Source organism: Delphinus delphis, chromosome 9 (assembly GCF_949987515.2).
Source record: "Delphinus delphis chromosome 9, mDelDel1.2, whole genome shotgun sequence".
NCBI lineage: Eukaryota > Metazoa > Chordata > Mammalia > Artiodactyla > Delphinidae > Delphinus > Delphinus delphis.
The window spans coordinates 63,405,995-63,424,488 of record NC_082691.1 but is presented as its reverse complement, the minus strand read 5'-3'; the positions used below and the strand labels follow the sequence as shown (position 1 = coordinate 63,424,488).

The 18,494-nt window shown below is 42.4% G+C and overlaps 1 protein-coding gene across 1 annotated transcript; it reads left to right on the top strand.

The window, feature by feature from the left end:
- The first annotated feature begins 23 nt into the window (after positions 1–23).
- LOC138414167 (uncharacterized) lies at positions 24–15,070 on the top strand. The gene is made up of 5 exons (XM_069541001.1): positions 24–56; positions 1,165–1,685; positions 4,099–4,129; positions 5,267–5,396; positions 14,354–15,070. The coding sequence occupies exons 1-5, from the start codon at positions 24–26 to the stop codon at positions 14,356–14,358; spliced, it is 720 nt and encodes a 239-aa protein (XP_069397102.1). The 3' UTR covers positions 14,359–15,070.
- Positions 15,071–18,494: the final 3,424 nt, after the last annotated feature.

Genomic DNA, 18,494 nt, shown 5'->3' with positions numbered 1-18,494 from the left:
AACAGGGTAATCATCAAAGAGAGATGCCTAGAATGCAGCTCAGGATATGGTACTGGGTGAGGCTGTCAGACCACTGAACTGTACACCTGTTACTTTTCCCTGCCCAATATTGCTCTTCTCTTCTCCTTCCTCCTCCTCTTCTTTTTCTTCCTGTCTCTCTCTCTCTTCCTCTGTTAATAGCACCTGGATTTTGCTTTGAGGAACAACCCCTCCCCCTCTCTTAGTCTATATGGCTTGGATAAAGCTGATCCACCCTCGGATTTAGGGTGACATGTAACATAGGCATGAGCAGTCAGTGTATTGCAGCTCCTTGACTACAGTGATTGTTTCCATGACAAGTACATGACTCTTGCTAAGCCAATGAGTATAATACATGGAATTCTTATTGGAACTGAGAAAGAGAAAGTTCCTTCCAGCTGGGGCTGCTAATTTGTTGGCCATCTTTGGATTCCAGTGGCCATCTTTGCCCCCACAATGGGAGAAACTGCAAAGAATGAAGCAATACAAAGGAACGTGAAGCTTTGAAGTTGCTGACTATAACATTTCATCCCCTAGATCCAGCCATTCCTGAAGTTCCATCCCACGACATTTCACATATGTAAGCCCATAAATTACTTAATTTTTTTTCTTAGAGCAGTTTGATTTGGATTTTGGTCCATTGTTGTTTTCAAAAGAATTTTGACTAATACTTGCTAAAATGGAATTAACAATCCCTGGGTCTTCTTGCTGAGAGAGCAAATCACTATGTTAGACAAACTGACTTTGAATTGACTTCTTTCAACTGCAAGTGAGAAAAATCCAACACAATTGCTTTCTGCATATAAGTATATACTAAAGTTTTCAGATTATTTGTTTGCATGCCATAAGGTCACTGGTTGTGGTTAGATAATGTTTGTTGTCTTTTCTTTTTTCCTTCTTCCATCTTCTTTTCTTTTACTTTAAGCACATAACTTGGCCGGCAAACAAAGCCTCCCCAGGAGGACAGGAGCAATTCTTGGTTGACGTGAGCCCCTTAAGATTTATCTTTGGCTTGCACCAAGGAGTCATCTGACCAGGGTTGGGGTGTGGTTAGGCAGTGGGGTCTGACCTGACATCCCTTTTTTTATTGTCTCAGGGCCTCTTCACGTGATCTCTCCCCATTTGTTAGCTTGGGCTTCCTCTTAGCATGGTGGCTTCTATGCAACTGAACAGCTTACATCCCTGAAGGCTTCAGGAGGGAATACTTCAAGAGAACCAAGGGAAAGATCTGGCTCCCTCCGCAGCATCCTCAGCGCCGGGGCTCCTGGCCGCCGCCAGTGGGGCGCGCTCCGGCCTCCGGCACCCGCTGACTCCGCAGCACGGTTAGGACGCTCAGAGCGCGGACTTGCGGAGGCAGTCTGGCCGGCCTGTCGGGAGGCGGGGCACTGGCGGCCTCAGCCAGGACGTTGGGCCCGGCCCGGCGGGCCGCGGAGTGGCGGCGAGAGGGGGCGCAGCGGGGCAGGGCGGGCGCGGCGCGGAGGAAGTGCGGTCTTCGCGGCTCGGCGCGGGGCCGCAATGTCGTCCCGGCTCGGGCGCGACGACTCGGGGACCGGGGGCGCGCGGCGGCCGCGGGAGCCTCCGAAGCAAGAGCTGCAGCGACGCCGGGAACAGAGGCGGCGGCGGCACGACGCGCAGCAGCTGCAGCAGCTCAAGCACCTGGAGTCCTTGTGAGTCCGTCACGCCCGCCTCCGACTAATGCGAGGAATGGGGTCGGGGGTCGGGGCCCGGGGTCGCGCGGCGGGGCCCGCCCGGGGTTGGAGACCTGCGAGTGGACAGGTGGGCCCGTCCCCAGCGAGCCGGGTGCGGGATTTGATTCCGGGCTGCGGGACGCTGGACTCTCAGCCGCTGGAGGAAGAGCGGGGAGACTCCGTCCCCAGGGTCGTCCCGGGCGCGCGAGGCGGCGGCGGGCGGGCGCTTCTCCGCCAGAAACGACGGTTTTATTCCTCGTGCGGCGACGTCGGTGTCGGTCAGGATTTGAATACAGGAGAAGTGCGGCTGCGCCCTTGGGTCCTTTCCCATTTCTCAGTTCAAGGGGCTCGCTCTGAACTGGGTAAAATCCCCATTCTTTTCATCTAGTGCTGTTAACTAGGGAGGAAAAAGCCCAGTCCCGTAACGTGAGTGCGCGGTGAGGAAGGGAAGAATAAACGTGGGGTGAGGGCCTGGTCCCTGACGCTTCGGGAGGAGCTGTCAGGTAGAAGAGAGCGTGGACTTCTCTCTCGTCCCCGGGATTTTTTTTTACCAGGGTTTAGGATGGAAGCTACAAAGAGGCCAGTTCCAGCTCAACAAGAAGAATTAGGACCAGAGTCATAGATTCTTGCCGGTCAGCGTGGCCTGACCTAGGAGGCACTGTACTCCCCCAGCTACCCGAGGTTGGAGAGAGTCCAGATCACCCCTGGGAGAAGGGTTGGTTTTAAAGGAGATTTAAACATCAGGTGGAAGGTTGGATTAATGACCCTTGCGGCTCTTTTCTGTGTTTCTGTCGTTCTGTAATCAGCTTTAGAAGTCTGACTTTACTAAGTTCGGTGTTCACTGAGTTATCTGAATTATTTCTGTTTCAGGCACTTCTCATTACCTACCTTCTCATGATTGCTGAGACAGTCGTGTAAGGAAAGGCCCTCATTAACCTTCTGGGAGCTTTGATACAAAGTGCATGCTTCCTTGGCGCCTGGCCTGCTCTTTTCAATGTGGCTCTTGAGCTGGATTTCACCTCAGTGGGCCGTGGTTTGGATACAGGTTCTGCATTGCTGGCATCCACAGTCCTGGCGTGTTCAAGGCACTCTGGGCTCAGGCAGGGCTTAGCCCCACCAGCCCTCTGTATCTTTAACTTTAGGATGCCAGGTGGTGGTTAATACTATGTGTTTATTTTGTAGCTCACAGAGCTTTTTCACAGACAAGAGAGAGATGATAACGTTTTGTAGATGAGAAAATGGAGGCTCAGTGGTTAAGCCACTGACCTGGTTAGCCAACAAAATTAGAGCAGAATTCAGGAGTGTGATTCTCAGACCAGTGGGATTTTTCCAGTTTCACAGATTTGAAACTGGCTAGGCTATGGACTTATTTGCTTTTTCTAGTTCAGGGTTTTGTTTGATTTTAATTAAGTTTAATTCATACCAGAGTAATACTTGCATATAGCTTAAAACTCAAAAAGTACTAAAAATGCTACCAAAAATAGCGCTGGGCTGCCCAACTCCTCATTTACCCCCCAGAGTAACCTGCACAGCCTCCACCCCTTCCCTCCTAACAAGGCCAAGCCTTCCATGTGCAGACTCTTTTAGTTTTTATTTCTTGGATTTAACTGCACATTTCTAAGTTATATGCTTACAACTGGTTTTGTTGACTCAACAATTTTAGACATCTGTTAACTTATTGTCATAGTAGATAAAGATTTAGTTCTCTTACTTGCCCTTTTTGTTTCCATCCTTCCAATATAGCACCATAATAATAACTTTCCTAATCAATGTCAGTGTTAACATTGTTATAACTTTTTTTTTTTTGGCTGCGTTGGGTCTTTGTTGCTGTGCGCAGGCTTTCTCTAGTTGCGGTGAGCGGGGGCTACTCTTCGTTGTGGTGTGCGGGCTTCTTGTTGCGGTGGCTTCTCTTGTTGCGGAGCACAGGCTCTAGGCATGTGGGCTCAGTACTTGTGGCACATGGGCTTAGTTGCTCCGCAGCATGTGGGATCTTCCCGGACCAGCGCTCGAACCCGTGTCCCCTGCCTTGGCAGGCGGATTATTAACCCCTGCTCTACCAGGGAGGGCCTCAAGGCTCTTCTTACCTCACATTTTCCCTGCAATCTCTTGCTTTCCCTTCTTCCAAAAATAAAATCGCTGTGCCAAGACACCAAGTTATGATTTCAGTGAATTTAAGTTCGACATCGAACAGGATGTGGTATAGCATCAGTTTATTTATATAGGACTTCTGACTGCTGGGCATATTTTATTAACTGTTTTAGTTATAATGTAGTTTGAAGTTTTTTCTAAAAAAAAAAGTCTTTTCATTTTGGTCTGCAGTTGCCTTTTGCTGATTGAGATGTGTTACATTCCTGTGAACATGGTTCATGACTGGTGTTTTCTTCCTTTCTAGTTATGAAAAACCTCCTCCTGGACTTATCAAGGTCAGTGTGAAGTTTGTACTTTTGGTTTTCCTCTGAGACAGATTTGACTCAGTGCTCAGACTCGGTCACTTACGAAAAACAGCTGCATAAGTTTTGAACCTCCTTTTATGATAGTTCTGTGTCTTCCCTGCAGATGGCAGTCGGTTCATGCACTTTGGGCTTTGTCACAGCCTGTGCCTTTGCAGAAATTTAATCAGCCTTGTCTCTGTCCCCTAAGAAACCACTGCAGGCCCCCCGAGTGTTCCTCAGCGCTCACTCCCATTTTTTCTGTCTCACTGTGACTGCATCTCCTCAAAGCTCTCCTGCCCCATGTTCCTTCTCTGACCCCCCCGGTGCTGATTTCTTGAATGTCATCAGCTCAGAGAACATTGGACTCTGAGGAGACGTGAAGCTCATCCAGTCCAGCCCTACCTGTTGCAGGAGTCCCTCCTCCAGCACCCTGGCCACAGTGTCAGTGTCTTTCTGCAGGAGCGAGACTTAGAGGACTTAAGGCCAAAGTAACCTTTTCTGTTTGGTAACTTTCAACTTAAAAAAAAGATTTTTAGAAAACATTCTTCCATTATAAATTTAATATTCGTGGAAACTTGAAAAAATCGTGAGGTAAAAAAACAGCACCTTAATTATATAGTGCAGTTATTTGGTAATGAAAATACATCTCACTAATACAGCATGTGTGAGATTATAAAACATGACAGTGGCCTTCAAGGTCTAATAATCTATTTTACTCTAACACATTGTTCTTATTATTCCAGGAAACCTCACCTGTTTAACTCTATATTCTGCCTCATTCCACAAAGCTTTTAAGTTAGCAGAAAACTTTTTGTGATCTTAGAATCTAATTTTTGTGATCTAGAATCAGAATTTGGAGCTCACAGATCAATCCTATGTAAACACTAGTAACTCTTCTCTAAGAGCAGCTACGTTGTTTTCATGGTAGAGCTAGCTCTTCTAGTATAGTTACTTCCGTTTTTTCTGTCAGTTATGATTTGTCTTTCTTTCTAGCTCTTCAGAGGGTAACTTATGATGACATTGGGATCTCCAGCCCATGAGAAAGCCAGGCAGGGCTGTGTTCTCAGACAGGTGGGAGAGAGTTCCTGTGCTTTTTTGCCGCACAGCTTACACAGTTTCCTTTTTCAGGAGGATGAGACTAAGCCAGAAGACTGTATACCAGATGTCCCAGGCAATGAACATGCCAGGGAATTTCTGGCCCACGCACCAACCAAAGGACTTTGGATGCCACTGGGGAAAGAAGTCAAAGTCATGCAGTGTGAGTGTGGAAGGGTTTCAAGTAACACCCTCAATACGTGCAAGTTATAGACCACTGTTTACAAATGAGTTCACTTCTTTTAGTTCATTCTCACCACAGCCCTGCTAAAGTCAGGGCATGATCTCTGTGCTATAGTTGAGGAAGCCGCCTTGCATGTTATTAAGTGTTCTGGGGTAAGAGGCAGTGCAGTGCCTAGACTCCAGGGCTTCTGGCTGTAAGGGCAATGGTCTTCCACAGGGCCGTAGCTGCCTGCGGAGTATACGATTCAGTAATATTCCTGTAACAGAAAGGATATTCCATGTAGAAATGCCATGGGGGACAAGGGATGTATTGGAGGGTGGTCCCTTGGGTCTTGCCTCAGTCAGTCGTCCTCCTCAGAGGTGTTGAGGTTTTATCCAGGTAACCTGAGAGGAGCTCTGGGCCACAGAGGATGGGTCTGGAACAGGTAGACCTCTGTGTGCACACCCTCCACCGCACCAGAGCAGCAGCATCTTCATCCAGCATAAGATGGCATTTGAAGAAGGGGTACTGCTGCCTTTAAAGACATTGTTGGTACAAAGATTCTTCACACACATAATTAAAATAGCAGTTTGCAGTCTCTTTGCCTCCATTCACACACATCCTTTTTCCAGTACCTAGGTTACAACAGTTAGCCTTATTCAGGGTGGCAGGGAATACATGAGGGCATGCTTTTTAGAAGTCAGGGATTTTGGGGTCCATCTTTGAGACTGGCAACCACAGTTATTGCTCATCATTGGGAAATAAAAAGTTGATTAGGAGCTCTAAGTGTGTGAGTGGGGCTTGCTGAGTTTCACTGGAGGGTAATCTTTCTAGTCCGGTGAATTGGGAACTTGTGAGGTCAGTACCTGTAGGTTTTTCTTCTTGGGGTGAGTTATATTTTCCTAGAGAAGAAGGCTCCTCCATGGAGGGTGAAGGCCAAGCTGCTAGTGTTGTGGGATCTTATTGGAGCAAGAAGGTTGGGAAATCTTGCCATTTACTTTTTATTTGTTCATGTAATCTTCTGTGTTTACTGTGGCACCTTGCCTTCACATGTATCTGATGTCATTTTGCCAGAGATCTATGCTTTACCTTTTTCAGACAATAAACTTCCTTCCACCAGGGCTAGTAAGAGTTGCCCTTGGACTTTTCATCAATCCTCCTTATTTCAGCTCCTCCTTTACCTTTACTTTCAGAGGTATCTGGTGCTCAGAGCTCAATTCCTAAGCTCTTTGGAGGTGCTGCAAATAGAAATTGAGCTGATTCTCCATTCTCCCCTCTGGTGGCTTAGAATTCAATTTTCTGGTGTTTGCTCTTCATTTAGCATTTAGTTGTTTTTTTTTTTTTTTTTGGCGGTACACGGGCCTCTCACTGTTGTGGCCTCTCCTGTTGCGGAGCACAGGCTCCGGAAGCGCAGGCTCATTGGCCATGGCTCACGGGCCCAGCCGCTTCGCGGCATGTGGGATCTTCCTGGACCGGGGCACGAACTCATGTCCCCTGCCTCGGCAGGCGTACTCTCAACCACTGCGCCACCAGGGAAGCCCAGCATTTAGTATTTTTAAAAAATATTTATTTATTTATTTGGCTGTGCTGGGTCTTAGTTGCAGCACCCAGGATCTTCGTTGCCGCATGCGGGATCTTCATTGCCTCATGAAGCCCCCGGCTTCTTTCTTTAAGCATAATATTTTTGAGGTTCATCTATGGCATAGCACATGCCAGTAATGCCAGTAGTTCATTATTATTATTTCCTCCTTCTGCTTGCCTTTGGTTTGGGTTGCTCTTTGTTTTCTGGATTTTTTTATTGAACCTGTGATTATTGATTTGAGAGCTTCATTCTTTTCTAATATAGGCATTTAAAGCTCTACATTTCCCTCTAAGCACTGCTTTATCTGCATCTCATATGTTATGTTTAATTTTCGTTCAAATCAAAATACTTGCTAATTTTCCTTGAAATTTCTTCTTTGACCCATGGATTGTTTAGAAATGTGTTGTTTAATTTCTACATATTTGTAGATTCCCAAAGTTTGCTACTATCATTGCTTTCTAATTTGTTTTCTTTGTGGTCGGAAAACATACTTTGTATGGTTTGAATCCTTATTTTATTTTATTTTTAAGTACTTATTTTATTTACTTATTTGGTTGTGCTGGGTTTTATTTGTGGCAGGTGGGCTCCTTAGTTGTGGCTCACCAGCTCCTTTAGTTGCGGCATGTGTGCTCCTTAGTTGCGGCACATGGTCTCCTTAGTTGCAACTTGCAGGCTCCTTAGTTGTGGCACGTATGTGGGATCTAGTTCCCTGACCAGGGATCAAAACCGGGCCCCCTGAATTGGGAGCGTGGAGTCTTAACCACTGCGCCACCAGGGAAGTCCTGGTTTGAATCCTTTTAAATTTATTAATTCTTGTTTTTAGCCTATGCTCTCTTCTGGATAATGTTCCATGTGGGATTCAAATAAATGTGTATTCTGTTCTTTTGGGGTGGTCAGATGTTCTACAGATATCTGTGAGGTCTAGTTGGTTTATAGTATTGTTGAAGTCTTCTATTTCATTGTTGATATTCTCTCTAGTTGTTTTGTCCATTGTGGAATATTGAAGTCTCTAATAGTATTGTTGCATTATCTAGTTTTCCCTTCAGTTCTGTCCATTTGTGCTGCATCTATTTGGAACTTTGTTGTTAGGTGCATATATGTTTATAAGTGTTATATCCTCTTGATGGATTGACCCTTATATCATTATAAAATGTCAATATTTGTCTCTTGTAACAATTTTTGCCTTTGAGTCTGTTTTCTCTAATATTAGTATAGCCACTCCAGCTCTCTTTCAGTTAGATTTTTAAACTGAACTTTATATTATTTATTTGAGATCTTTGTTCTTTTCTAATGTTGGTATTTAAAGCTATAAATTTCCTGTAAACACTGCTTTATTTGTATCTCTTTTCATCCTCTTACTTTCAGTTTAATTTTGTCTTTGAATCTAAAGTCTGTTTTACTTGGAAAACATTTTTTTATCCATTCTGCCAAAACCTGCTTTTTGATTTTCATTCAGTGCGGCGAGCCGTTTCTGACCGGCAGAATAACGAGCCGCCACACGCAAGATTCTTCTCGTATCACACTTTATTGGAGCACAGCTTGGTTGAAGAAAGATGGAAGGAAGACCCCGCAATCCTATAGCAGTCTGCTTATATAGGGATTAAGAACATGTGTCGCTCTGTGATTGGCTTTCGCCGATGGTGCGATTTGTGAGCCAGCATCGGATAGGTCGCTACTTTACAGTGGCCACAGGAAGGATGACTCAGCTTATTTCAGCTTCCTGCCGCGTAGCAGTTAGCTGACCGCGCCCTACATCTCCCCCTTTTTTATTTATTAGAACACCAAGCAGCATTTCGAATTATTCAGGGCGGAGAGCCAGGCTGCGGGAGAATCTCCTTCCTTAATAGCCAGAAGTGCCTGAGTGAGCAGGACCCTATCTCGATGTGCCCTGATGCGCACACGACAGACCAACCAGAGACACAGCATAATCCCAAATACACAGCAGACTCCAAAGATTCCTACCCCCACCCACTCCCCAAAGGAGGAAAAGGCAGAAGAGAGCCAAGAGGCAAAATCTCCAAAGGCAACGGGCTCCAGCCCGGCAGCACTCAGTTGCACAATCTGAATAATCCTTTGTGGAATTCCAACTAATACAAAGACTTCGATTAAGAATCATCAGGAACTTCCAGCTCAGCATCTTTTCCACAACAATTCTCGTCAGTCTTGATGGCACCCAGATCGGATCTTGATCCTGTGGGGAGACACAAAGAGATCCCCTGGATCGAGTAATAACACGATCCGGGCCCTTCCATTAATTGGACACAACACATCTTTCCACATCACTTTGCCATAATTTTTATGGTTTGTTGCCACATGGCGTTCAGCAGAGGTTTCTTTCAAGTGAACCATCCTGCCCCGCCACCTTCAAATTAATATGATCGTTGTTCTCAGTCTTGACTCCTTCCTTGGGCTTTTCGTCGGCCATGGCCTTGTGGATTATAGGGCAAGCCTGTAATATGAATCACCTGCATTTTTTGACAAAAAAGAGCAAAGCTTTTGGAATGCCTCTGGGGTTAATTGGCGTGGGGAATTAAGATCAGGATTTCCCTCTAATACACTAAACAAAGGTTTTAGATCCAAGCGGGTTAAACTTAAATATGGCCGAATCCAATTCACATCTCCAAGCAACCTCCGAAAATCATTCAATGCTTCTAAGCAATTAGTCCCAATCTCAATTTCTTGAGGTACTATCTTATTCCCATGTACAGCAGCTCCTAAAAAATTTACAACATCTCCCTTCTGTATTCCCTCGGGAGCAAGAAACAATCCCCCATTCCCTAAATATTTAATCAAAACGCCTAAGGCCTGTTCAAGCAACTCCATACAAGGGGCTTTATCTCGACTATTCAAAGGAATAGAAAAGAAACAATCTTTACGCCATTTCCCTAATTTTTTCTTAATTATTCCAGGGTGACTAGGAGGGTTCTAAATGCCCTAATTGTAGCTGCTCACCCACTAGTTTGGATGCCGCCTCCAGCTTTTCCTTTGACAAAGGCCACTGAGGTACCCACACAGGTGTTGTGGTCCTCCATGTAATCATAAACTCAGTGACCCTTGAGAAAAACCCAAGCCTCGGCGGTTTAAATTTCCGCGGGCTTCTATAGGGGCGGTCATGCCTTATAACTTACGTCTTATCCCTCTATTAGATATCAGGGGCGGAAGCTCTAGCCTCCGCAGGATTAAAATATGGTGGGCTAGCGAGTGGCGGCATGTACCAATGCCCATACCGCTCTTGTTCATATGCCGCGGCCGCTCCTTCTAAATCTTCCTCCTCTCTAGGATGTAATTCATCTTGAAACAAATATAATTCCTTAAACTCATCTAGGATTGGATATAATCCTGGCACCGTTTCTTGCTTTTCCTTTTGTTTTCTTTTTTCTCTTTTCATAATTTCAGGCCTATCTACCGTAGTCCCTGTTTGTTCATTCTCTGATGCGCTATCTTGAAAACATACCTGACTGGACTACTCACCGACGGTTCACTCCGTGTGTCGAGTTCTGAATCGGTCCTCCATGCAGGGCGCGAAGTTCCCGGGTTTCGGCACCACTTGCGGCGAGCCGTTTCTGACCGGCAGAATAACGAGCCGCCACACGCAAGATTCTTCTCGTATCACACTTTATTGGAGCACAGCTTGGTTGAAGAAAGATGGAAGGAAGACCCCGCAATCCTATAGCAGTCTGCTTATATAGGGATTAAGAACATGTGTCGCTCTGTGATTGGCTTTCGCCGATGGTGCGATTTGTGAGCCAGCATCGGATAGGTCGCTACTTTACAGTGGCCACAGGAAGGATGACTCAGCTTATTTCAGCTTCCTGCCGCGTAGCAGTTAGCTGACCGCGCCCTACAATTCAGATTAATGCTAATGTAATCTCAATAGAATACAGAAACTTTGTTCCTATACAGCTCCATTCTCTCCCCCTCCTTTGTGATAATATTGTCATACAAATTACATTTTTATATACTATAAGCTCATCATCATTGTTTTATAATTATTTCTCTATGTAGTTGTTTTAAAATGAGATAGGAGAATAAAAGAACTACAATAAATGTATTTATACTGTCTTTTATAATTATGTTTGTAGTTACCTTTACTGGTGCTGTGTATTTCATGTGGATTTGAGTAACTGCCTAGTATCCTTTCATCATTTCAGCTTTCTTATTTTTTGTAAGGCAAGTCCATTAGCAATACATTTTCAGAGTTTGTTTATCTGAACTTTACGTTCCCTTTTATTTCTGAAGGATAATTTTGCTGGCTGTAGAATTCTTGCTTAATAGTCTTTCTTTCAGCACTTTGAATGTGTTATTCTACTGCCTTCTGGTCTCCATGGTTTGTGATAAGAAGTCATCTGATAATCTCATTGAGGATTGCTTATATGTGATGAGTTGTTTTTCTTTCATTGCTTTTAAAATTTTCTTGTTATCTTTCGCTTTTTAACAGTTTGCCTATGATGGATCTCTTTGAACTCATTCTACTTGGAGTTCATTGAGCTTCATGGATTTGTAGATTAATGTTTTTCATCAAATTGGGGAAGTTTTTGGCCATTATTTTTTCAAACATTCTACACTCTCTAGCACTCCTTTCTTTCTGAGATTTTCTTTATGCGTATGCTGTGAATTTTGATGGTATCCCACAGGTCTCTGAGACTCTGGCCAGCTTTCTGCATTCTTTTTTCTTTCTGTTCCTCAGACTGGATAATCTCAGTTGTTACCTATCTTCCGGTTTGCTTATTCTTTGTTCTGCCATCTTAAATCTGCTGTTAAGACCTTCCAGTTGATTTTTCAGTTTGATTATTGTGCTTTTCAACTCCAGAATTTCTTTTTTATTTATTTTTATAATTTGTATCCCTTTATTAATAATTTCCATCTGTTATGACATCACTTTCATACTTTTCTTTAATTCTTTAGGCATAACTTCCTTTAGTTCTTTGAACTTATTTATAATAGCTGAGTTAAAGTCTTTGTCTAGTAAGTCCAGTATCTGGACTTGCTGTTGCTTTGTGTGTTCTGCAATTTTTTGGTGAAAACTGCCCATTTTAGATAATATAAGGTGGTCTGGAAATCAGATTCTCCCTTCTACCCAGGTTTTGTTATTGTTCCTTTTTGTATTTTTAGTGACTTTCCTAACTAATTCTGTAAGTCTGTATTCCCTGTAGTGTATGGCCACTGAAGTCTTCTCTGTTAGCTTAGAGGTCAGCTAATAATACGACAGAGATTTCCTTAAGTGCATTGATCTAAGATTTCCTTAAGTGCATTAAGTGTGTTAAGACAAACCTGAAATGCTTATGTGGTTTGGTTTACATGTCTGCCTTAGCCTTTAGTGCCTGCTTGCACAGAGCCTTAACAGTGAGTCAGAAGTGAAAAAAAAGGCCTTCTCAGGCCTTTACTATGCATACACACAGCCTTACACATGTGTATAGTCTTCTAGCTTCCCGGAATTATGTCAGAATTTTTGAGAGCCCTCTATGGACATCTCATTCCCCAGATCTTCCTTTTAAACTTTTGGCTGGGCTCTTGTTTACGCAGTGATATCACAGCCATAATAATGTGTGATGTTAAACAATTGCAAGTGACTATTTTTGACAAATATCCTGGGGTAGGGCTTTTTCTGTAGAGCAAACTGCATGACTGGTCAGATAGCCACGATACCCTGCCAGTGTGGCTCTGTGCTCTGAAGTCAGGGCTTTTTGAGGTGCTCAAAATCCAGTCTTCCCTCTTCAGTGGGTGTGACACTGCTGCTTTTCACAGCTGTCATAGTTGCAGGGCTGCTTGTTTTTAAGACTGTTGTGTAAGTAGGGGTTGGGAGTGAGCCCAGTTAAAACGCCAGAAATCCTGCTGTTCCTACCAAGGCTCAGCAGGGTTTCTTTAATTAATACTCTTTAGATTGTGGCAAGCCTTTGGTTAATTTTCAAGGTTTCAGACAACTTGATTTGGAAAAATTTGCAACTATTTCCAATGCTTCTATGGAGGAACAGATTTATGGAGGTTATTACTTGGCCCTTCTTGAGATACTTCCTGGATTATTCCTTTTGAAAAGAATTCTCTTGTCATTTTTATAGAATCTCAGGAAGGAAATGAAAGGAGACAAATGTGTTTAGTCTGTCATCTTTACCCAGAAGTCTATGGCTTTTTTTTAAAGTTTGAAAACCACTGCTCTGTTTGATGAGGTGGTTAGTTGCATTTCACTTAGTATTTTATAGTTATTTGCATTGACTTGGAAAATAAAAGTTTGGGTTGGGACCAGATCCAGTTTTACCAAGAAGTAAATGAAGCTTAAGTTTCAGGGCCCCTCACTTGTGTCTTTCAAAGACCTGCAGGGACCATAGTGATGTGTTGATTATGGTCATAGGATTTTGTAAAATTTGCCAAGGCAAGATTTTTGTTTTTCCTAAAGAGCCTCCTCCATCCCCACCCCCACCAAATAATTTAAGCTCAGGCACCACAAAACTGGGACTCATTCCAAACAAGATATATATATATGTATATATATATATATATATATATATATATATATATATATATACACACACACACATATGCATACTTTTAGTGATTTTAGTGATTGTAGCATTATCTAGAACAGTGGTTCTCAAACTTTAATATGTCTACACATCACCAGTAAGTCTTTTGAACTCCAAGTATGTGTCAGTGTTTCTGGGGTAGGCCTAATACTGTGCATTTCTACCAATCTCCCATGTGTTGTTGATTTTGCTTGTGCATGGACCACACTTTGAATAGTAAGGATCACCTTTCCTTTAAAGGTAAGAGGGTTTTGAACACAAAGAAAGACATTGGTTTGAAGGAGTGTTATCCTCCTTTCCTGAACTTTAGATGTTAGGAGAGATAAAGACAGGGACAGCTCAGAGGCAGTCAACAGAGAACCCCCACACTTCATTGTTTTTCAATGGTTTCCTGAGATCCAGCTCTCAAAATTATGTTCCCATACAACCATTTTGTTTTTCACTTTCAGTACAGTATTCAATAAATTACATGAGAAATTCAACACTTTATTACAAAATAGCCTTTGTGTTAGATGATTTTGCCCAATTGTAGGCTAATGTAGGTGTTCTGAGTGCATTTAGGGTATGCTAGGCTAAGCTATGATGTTCAGTAGTTTAGGTGTATTAAGTGCATTTTCAGCTTATAGTATTTTCAACTTATGATGGGTTTATTGGGATGTAACCCCATCATAACTCAAGGAAGATCTGTAGTTTTCCTTTGTTTTTTAGGATCTTACATGGTTCATTCACTGATTGCATTTGCTTTTAGAATTGGAGTTTAATGAAGAAAAACTTTAATATGATCTACTGATCCTTTGTCTTCATTAAAGGAAACTGTGTTATCTTACAAAAATATTTCCTCTTTTCTTTGTTTTCAGGTTGATGCTGTAAACGATATGGTCACCGAACAGGCGACAAAGAATGCCCTTTTTTTATCAAAGGCAACCAAAAGTTAGAACAGTTCAGAGTAGTAAGTAGAACCCCACTATATCAATTTACATTTATCAGAGATAGTGAATATCAGTTGATTAGGTACTAACAGTGAACTGCAAATTCACACAAAATACATTCCCAGAAGTCATTTGGCCAAAGTATCTGGTGTTAACTACATTTGTGTTAAATTACAGGCGTACCTCAGAGATGTTGCAGGTTTGGTTCTAGCAATATCTAGAACCTCAATAAAGCAAATATCACAATATAGTGAATGACATGAATTTTTAAATTTCCCAACACATATAAAAGTCATGTTTACTCTATGCTGTATTCTGTTAAATGTGCAATAGCATTCTGTCTAAAAAAATAAAGTACATAACTTAATTTAAAATACTTTCTTGCTAAAGAATGCTAACCATCATCTGAGCCTTCAGAGAGTTGTAGTACTAACATCAAAGATCACTGATCACAGATCGCCCTAACAAATGTAATTATAATGAAAAGTTTGAAATATTGTGAGAATTACCAAAATGTGACACAGTGACATGGTGTGAGCAAATACTGTTGGAAAAATGATGCTGATATACTTGCTCAATACAGTTGCCACAAACCTTCAATTTGTAAAAAACGTAGTACCTGCCAAGTACAATAAAGTGAAGTGCAGTAAAATGAGACATTGTTATTTATTGAATCACTTTTTTTTAACTTATTATATAAAAAAATCATGTTTCATAACTAAAATGAGGGTTTTAGTTTTCCAGGCTTTACCTGAAGATTATATGTCTTTAAACTATAAGCTAGAAGTGTATATATAAATTATATTTGCTCTTTACATGACAGTAAAATTATCTTTTCCTCACCTTATTTTAACAGAGTCATTTCCCAGGGGTGTAAAGTCTCCATTTCAGTAACTGCTTCTGTCAAGTGAAATATGTAGCTGTCTGGATGTACTGAGGTTATCAACATATATCAAACTGGAGTCAACAGACATTCTCCAGTTTTTGTTTTTGTTTTTTTTAATTTTATTTTTTGGCTGCGTTGGGTCTTCATTGCTCTGCACGGGCTTTCTCTAGTTGTGGTCAGCAGGGGGCTACTCTTCGTTGTGGTGCGCAGGCTTCTTATTGCAGTGGCTTCTCTTTGTTGCAGAGCATGGGCTCTAGGCACACGGGCTTCAGTAGTTGCAGCATGCAGCCTCAGTAGTTGTAGCTCGCAGGCTCTCGAGTGCAGGCTCAGTAATTGTGGTGCGTGGGCTTAGTTGCTCTGTGGCATGTGGGATCTTCCCAGACCAGGGATCGAACCTGTGTCCCCTGCGTTGGCAGGTGGATTCTTAACCACTGCGCCACCAGGGAAGCCCCATTCTCCAGTTTTTAAGACATTTTAAGATGTTGTGTTTTCATTTTAATAATCTGAAATAACTTATTTTGGATCAATCGTTCTACTTTTAGGTGGAATGACAATTTCTACAGATACTATAGAACATAGTTTGGTGATAAATCTCAAAAACTTTAAACATACTCATTTTGACTCAGAAATCCCACTTTAATTTACCTTAAGGATGTAAGAGAACATTAATATATACACAATTCTTTATGTATGTATAAGGATAGCTTTCATTATTATTTATGTGGTTAGAAAAATGGGAGCTAAAGAAAAATAGGAAACACCTTAACAGTCCAATATATCAACAGAAATTACTGTAACAGAAATTAGCCATTAGGAATTGTGTTTTAGAAGAATGTGTAATATCATGGGAAAATGTTTATGAAAACACAACTGAAAAGTAATAGAGTTTTATATATAAATGGTATGATTATAATTTTTCATAAATTATGAATAACAATTTAAAAAGACCAGAGACTTCCCTGGTGGTCCAGTGGTAAAGAATCCACCTTCCAATGCAGGGGATGCGGGTTTGATCCCTGGTCAGGGAGCTAAGATCCCACATGCCGCAGGGCAACTAAGCCTGCGCACTGCAACTACTGAGCCCACGTGCCTCAACTAGAGAGAGAAAAACCTGCACACCACCACTAGAGAGAAGCCCGTGCACCACAACAAGAGATCCTGCATGCCGCAACTGAAAATCCCACATGCCTCAACAAAGATCTCGTGTGCCGCAACTAAGAGCCAATGCAGGACTTCCCTGGTGGTGCAGTGGTTAAGAATCCGCCTGCCAATGCAGGGGACATGGGTTCAATCCCTGGCCCAGGAAGATCCCACATGCCATGGAGTAGCTAAGCCTGTGCGCCACAACTACTGAGCCTGTGCTTTAGAGCCCGCGAGCCACAACTACTGAAGCCCGAGTGCCTAGAACCCATGCAGCGCAGTGAAGAGTAGCCCCCACTCGCCGCAACTCGAGAGAGCGGCAACGAAGACCCGATTAAGCCAAAAATAAATTTTAAAAAAAAAGACCCAATGCGGCCAATAAATAAAAAGAGAGACCAGGGAATTTCCTGGTGGTCCAGTGGTTAGGACTCGGCGCTTTCATTGCCGTGGGTGCAGGTTCAATCCCTGGTCAGGGAACTGAGATTCCACAAGCTGTGTGGTACAGCCAAAAAAAAAAAAAAGAAAAAGAGAGACCGAATGTTAATATTACTGTTATCCCTGGGTAATGAAGTGGTAGATTTTTTTAAAAAACTTAATTTTCTGATAATATCTAAAATTTCTGTAATAAACATTTATTCTTTTTTAAAATGAGATAATTCAAATACCATAACATTTCCCATACGTGTTCTTACTTTTAAGTAATTCAAATCATTTAAAATTATCTGTACCTCCAGTATACTTCCATACTTTGTTTGGGATACTTATATATTTTTGCATACCTATAAATGTTTCATTGTTATATATAATTTTATAATTCACTTGTTTTTCTTAATACTATTTCTTGATCATGTATCCACATAAAACAAAGAGAATTGCCTCAATATTTCTTCCTTGAATAGTTTTTCATGATTCTGCCATCGTTTAATTCTTTATAAAGGATATTTAAATTATATACTGTATTTTTCTCTTTTTAAAAAATAGTTATTTATTTATTTATTTTGGCTGTGCTGGATCTTAGTTGCGGCACACGGGATCTTCGTTACAGCATGTGGGATCTTTAGTTGTGGCATGCAGACTCTTAGTTGTGGCATGCACGTGGGATCTAGTTTCCTGACCAGGGATTGAACCTGGGCCCCCTGAATTGGGAATGTGGAGTCTTATCCACCAGACCACCAGGGAAGTCCCTCTTTTTTTGACCACTCTGCGTGGCTTGCGGGATCCTAGTTCCCCGATCAGGCATCGAACCCAGGCCCTCCGCAATGAAAGCCTGGAGGCCTAACCACTGGGGAATTCCCTTCTGTATTTTTCTAATTGGAAAATTATTTTTACAGCTTCAGGGAGTTTGCAGTTCTGGTGACCCTTAGGAAGGATTAGAATGTTTGAACAACTAAACTGGAAAAGAATAACTGGCTTTTAGTAACAGGGATTTAATGTTTAATTAACTAACAACCCATGAAGCCTAACCCAACCTTAACCTTTTCTCACCCTTAAGGCACATGAAGATCCCATGTATGACATCATACGAGAGAATAAAAGACATGAAAAGGATGTAAGGTGAGGTTGTCCTGATGATAACAATATCCTCTTAAAGTCCGAAATTATATAAAGTTGGAAACAACCATTCCAATATTAGAGAAATGGTTTAATAAATATGGCATTTTAATTGTGAAATGTTAGGAGAGCAGGAGTAATCCCTGAAGAGGCCAGTATGTGGGGAATGAGCAGGACAGCCTGTTCTACTTGGGTTAACTTAAAGCAGTGGGCTTTGGGACTTCCCTGGTGGCACAGTGGTTAAGATGCAGGGGACATGGGTTCGATCCCTGGTCCAGGAAGATCCCACATGCCACAGAGCAACTAAGTCTGTGCACCACAACTACTGAAGCCTGCGCACCTAGATCCCATGCTCCGCAACAAGAGAAGCCACCGCAGTGAGAAGCCCGTGCGCCGCAACGAAGAGTAGCCCCCTCTCTCTGCAACTAGAGAAAGCCCGCACGCGGCAACGAAGACCCAGTGCAGCCAAAAATAAATAAATAAATTTTAAAA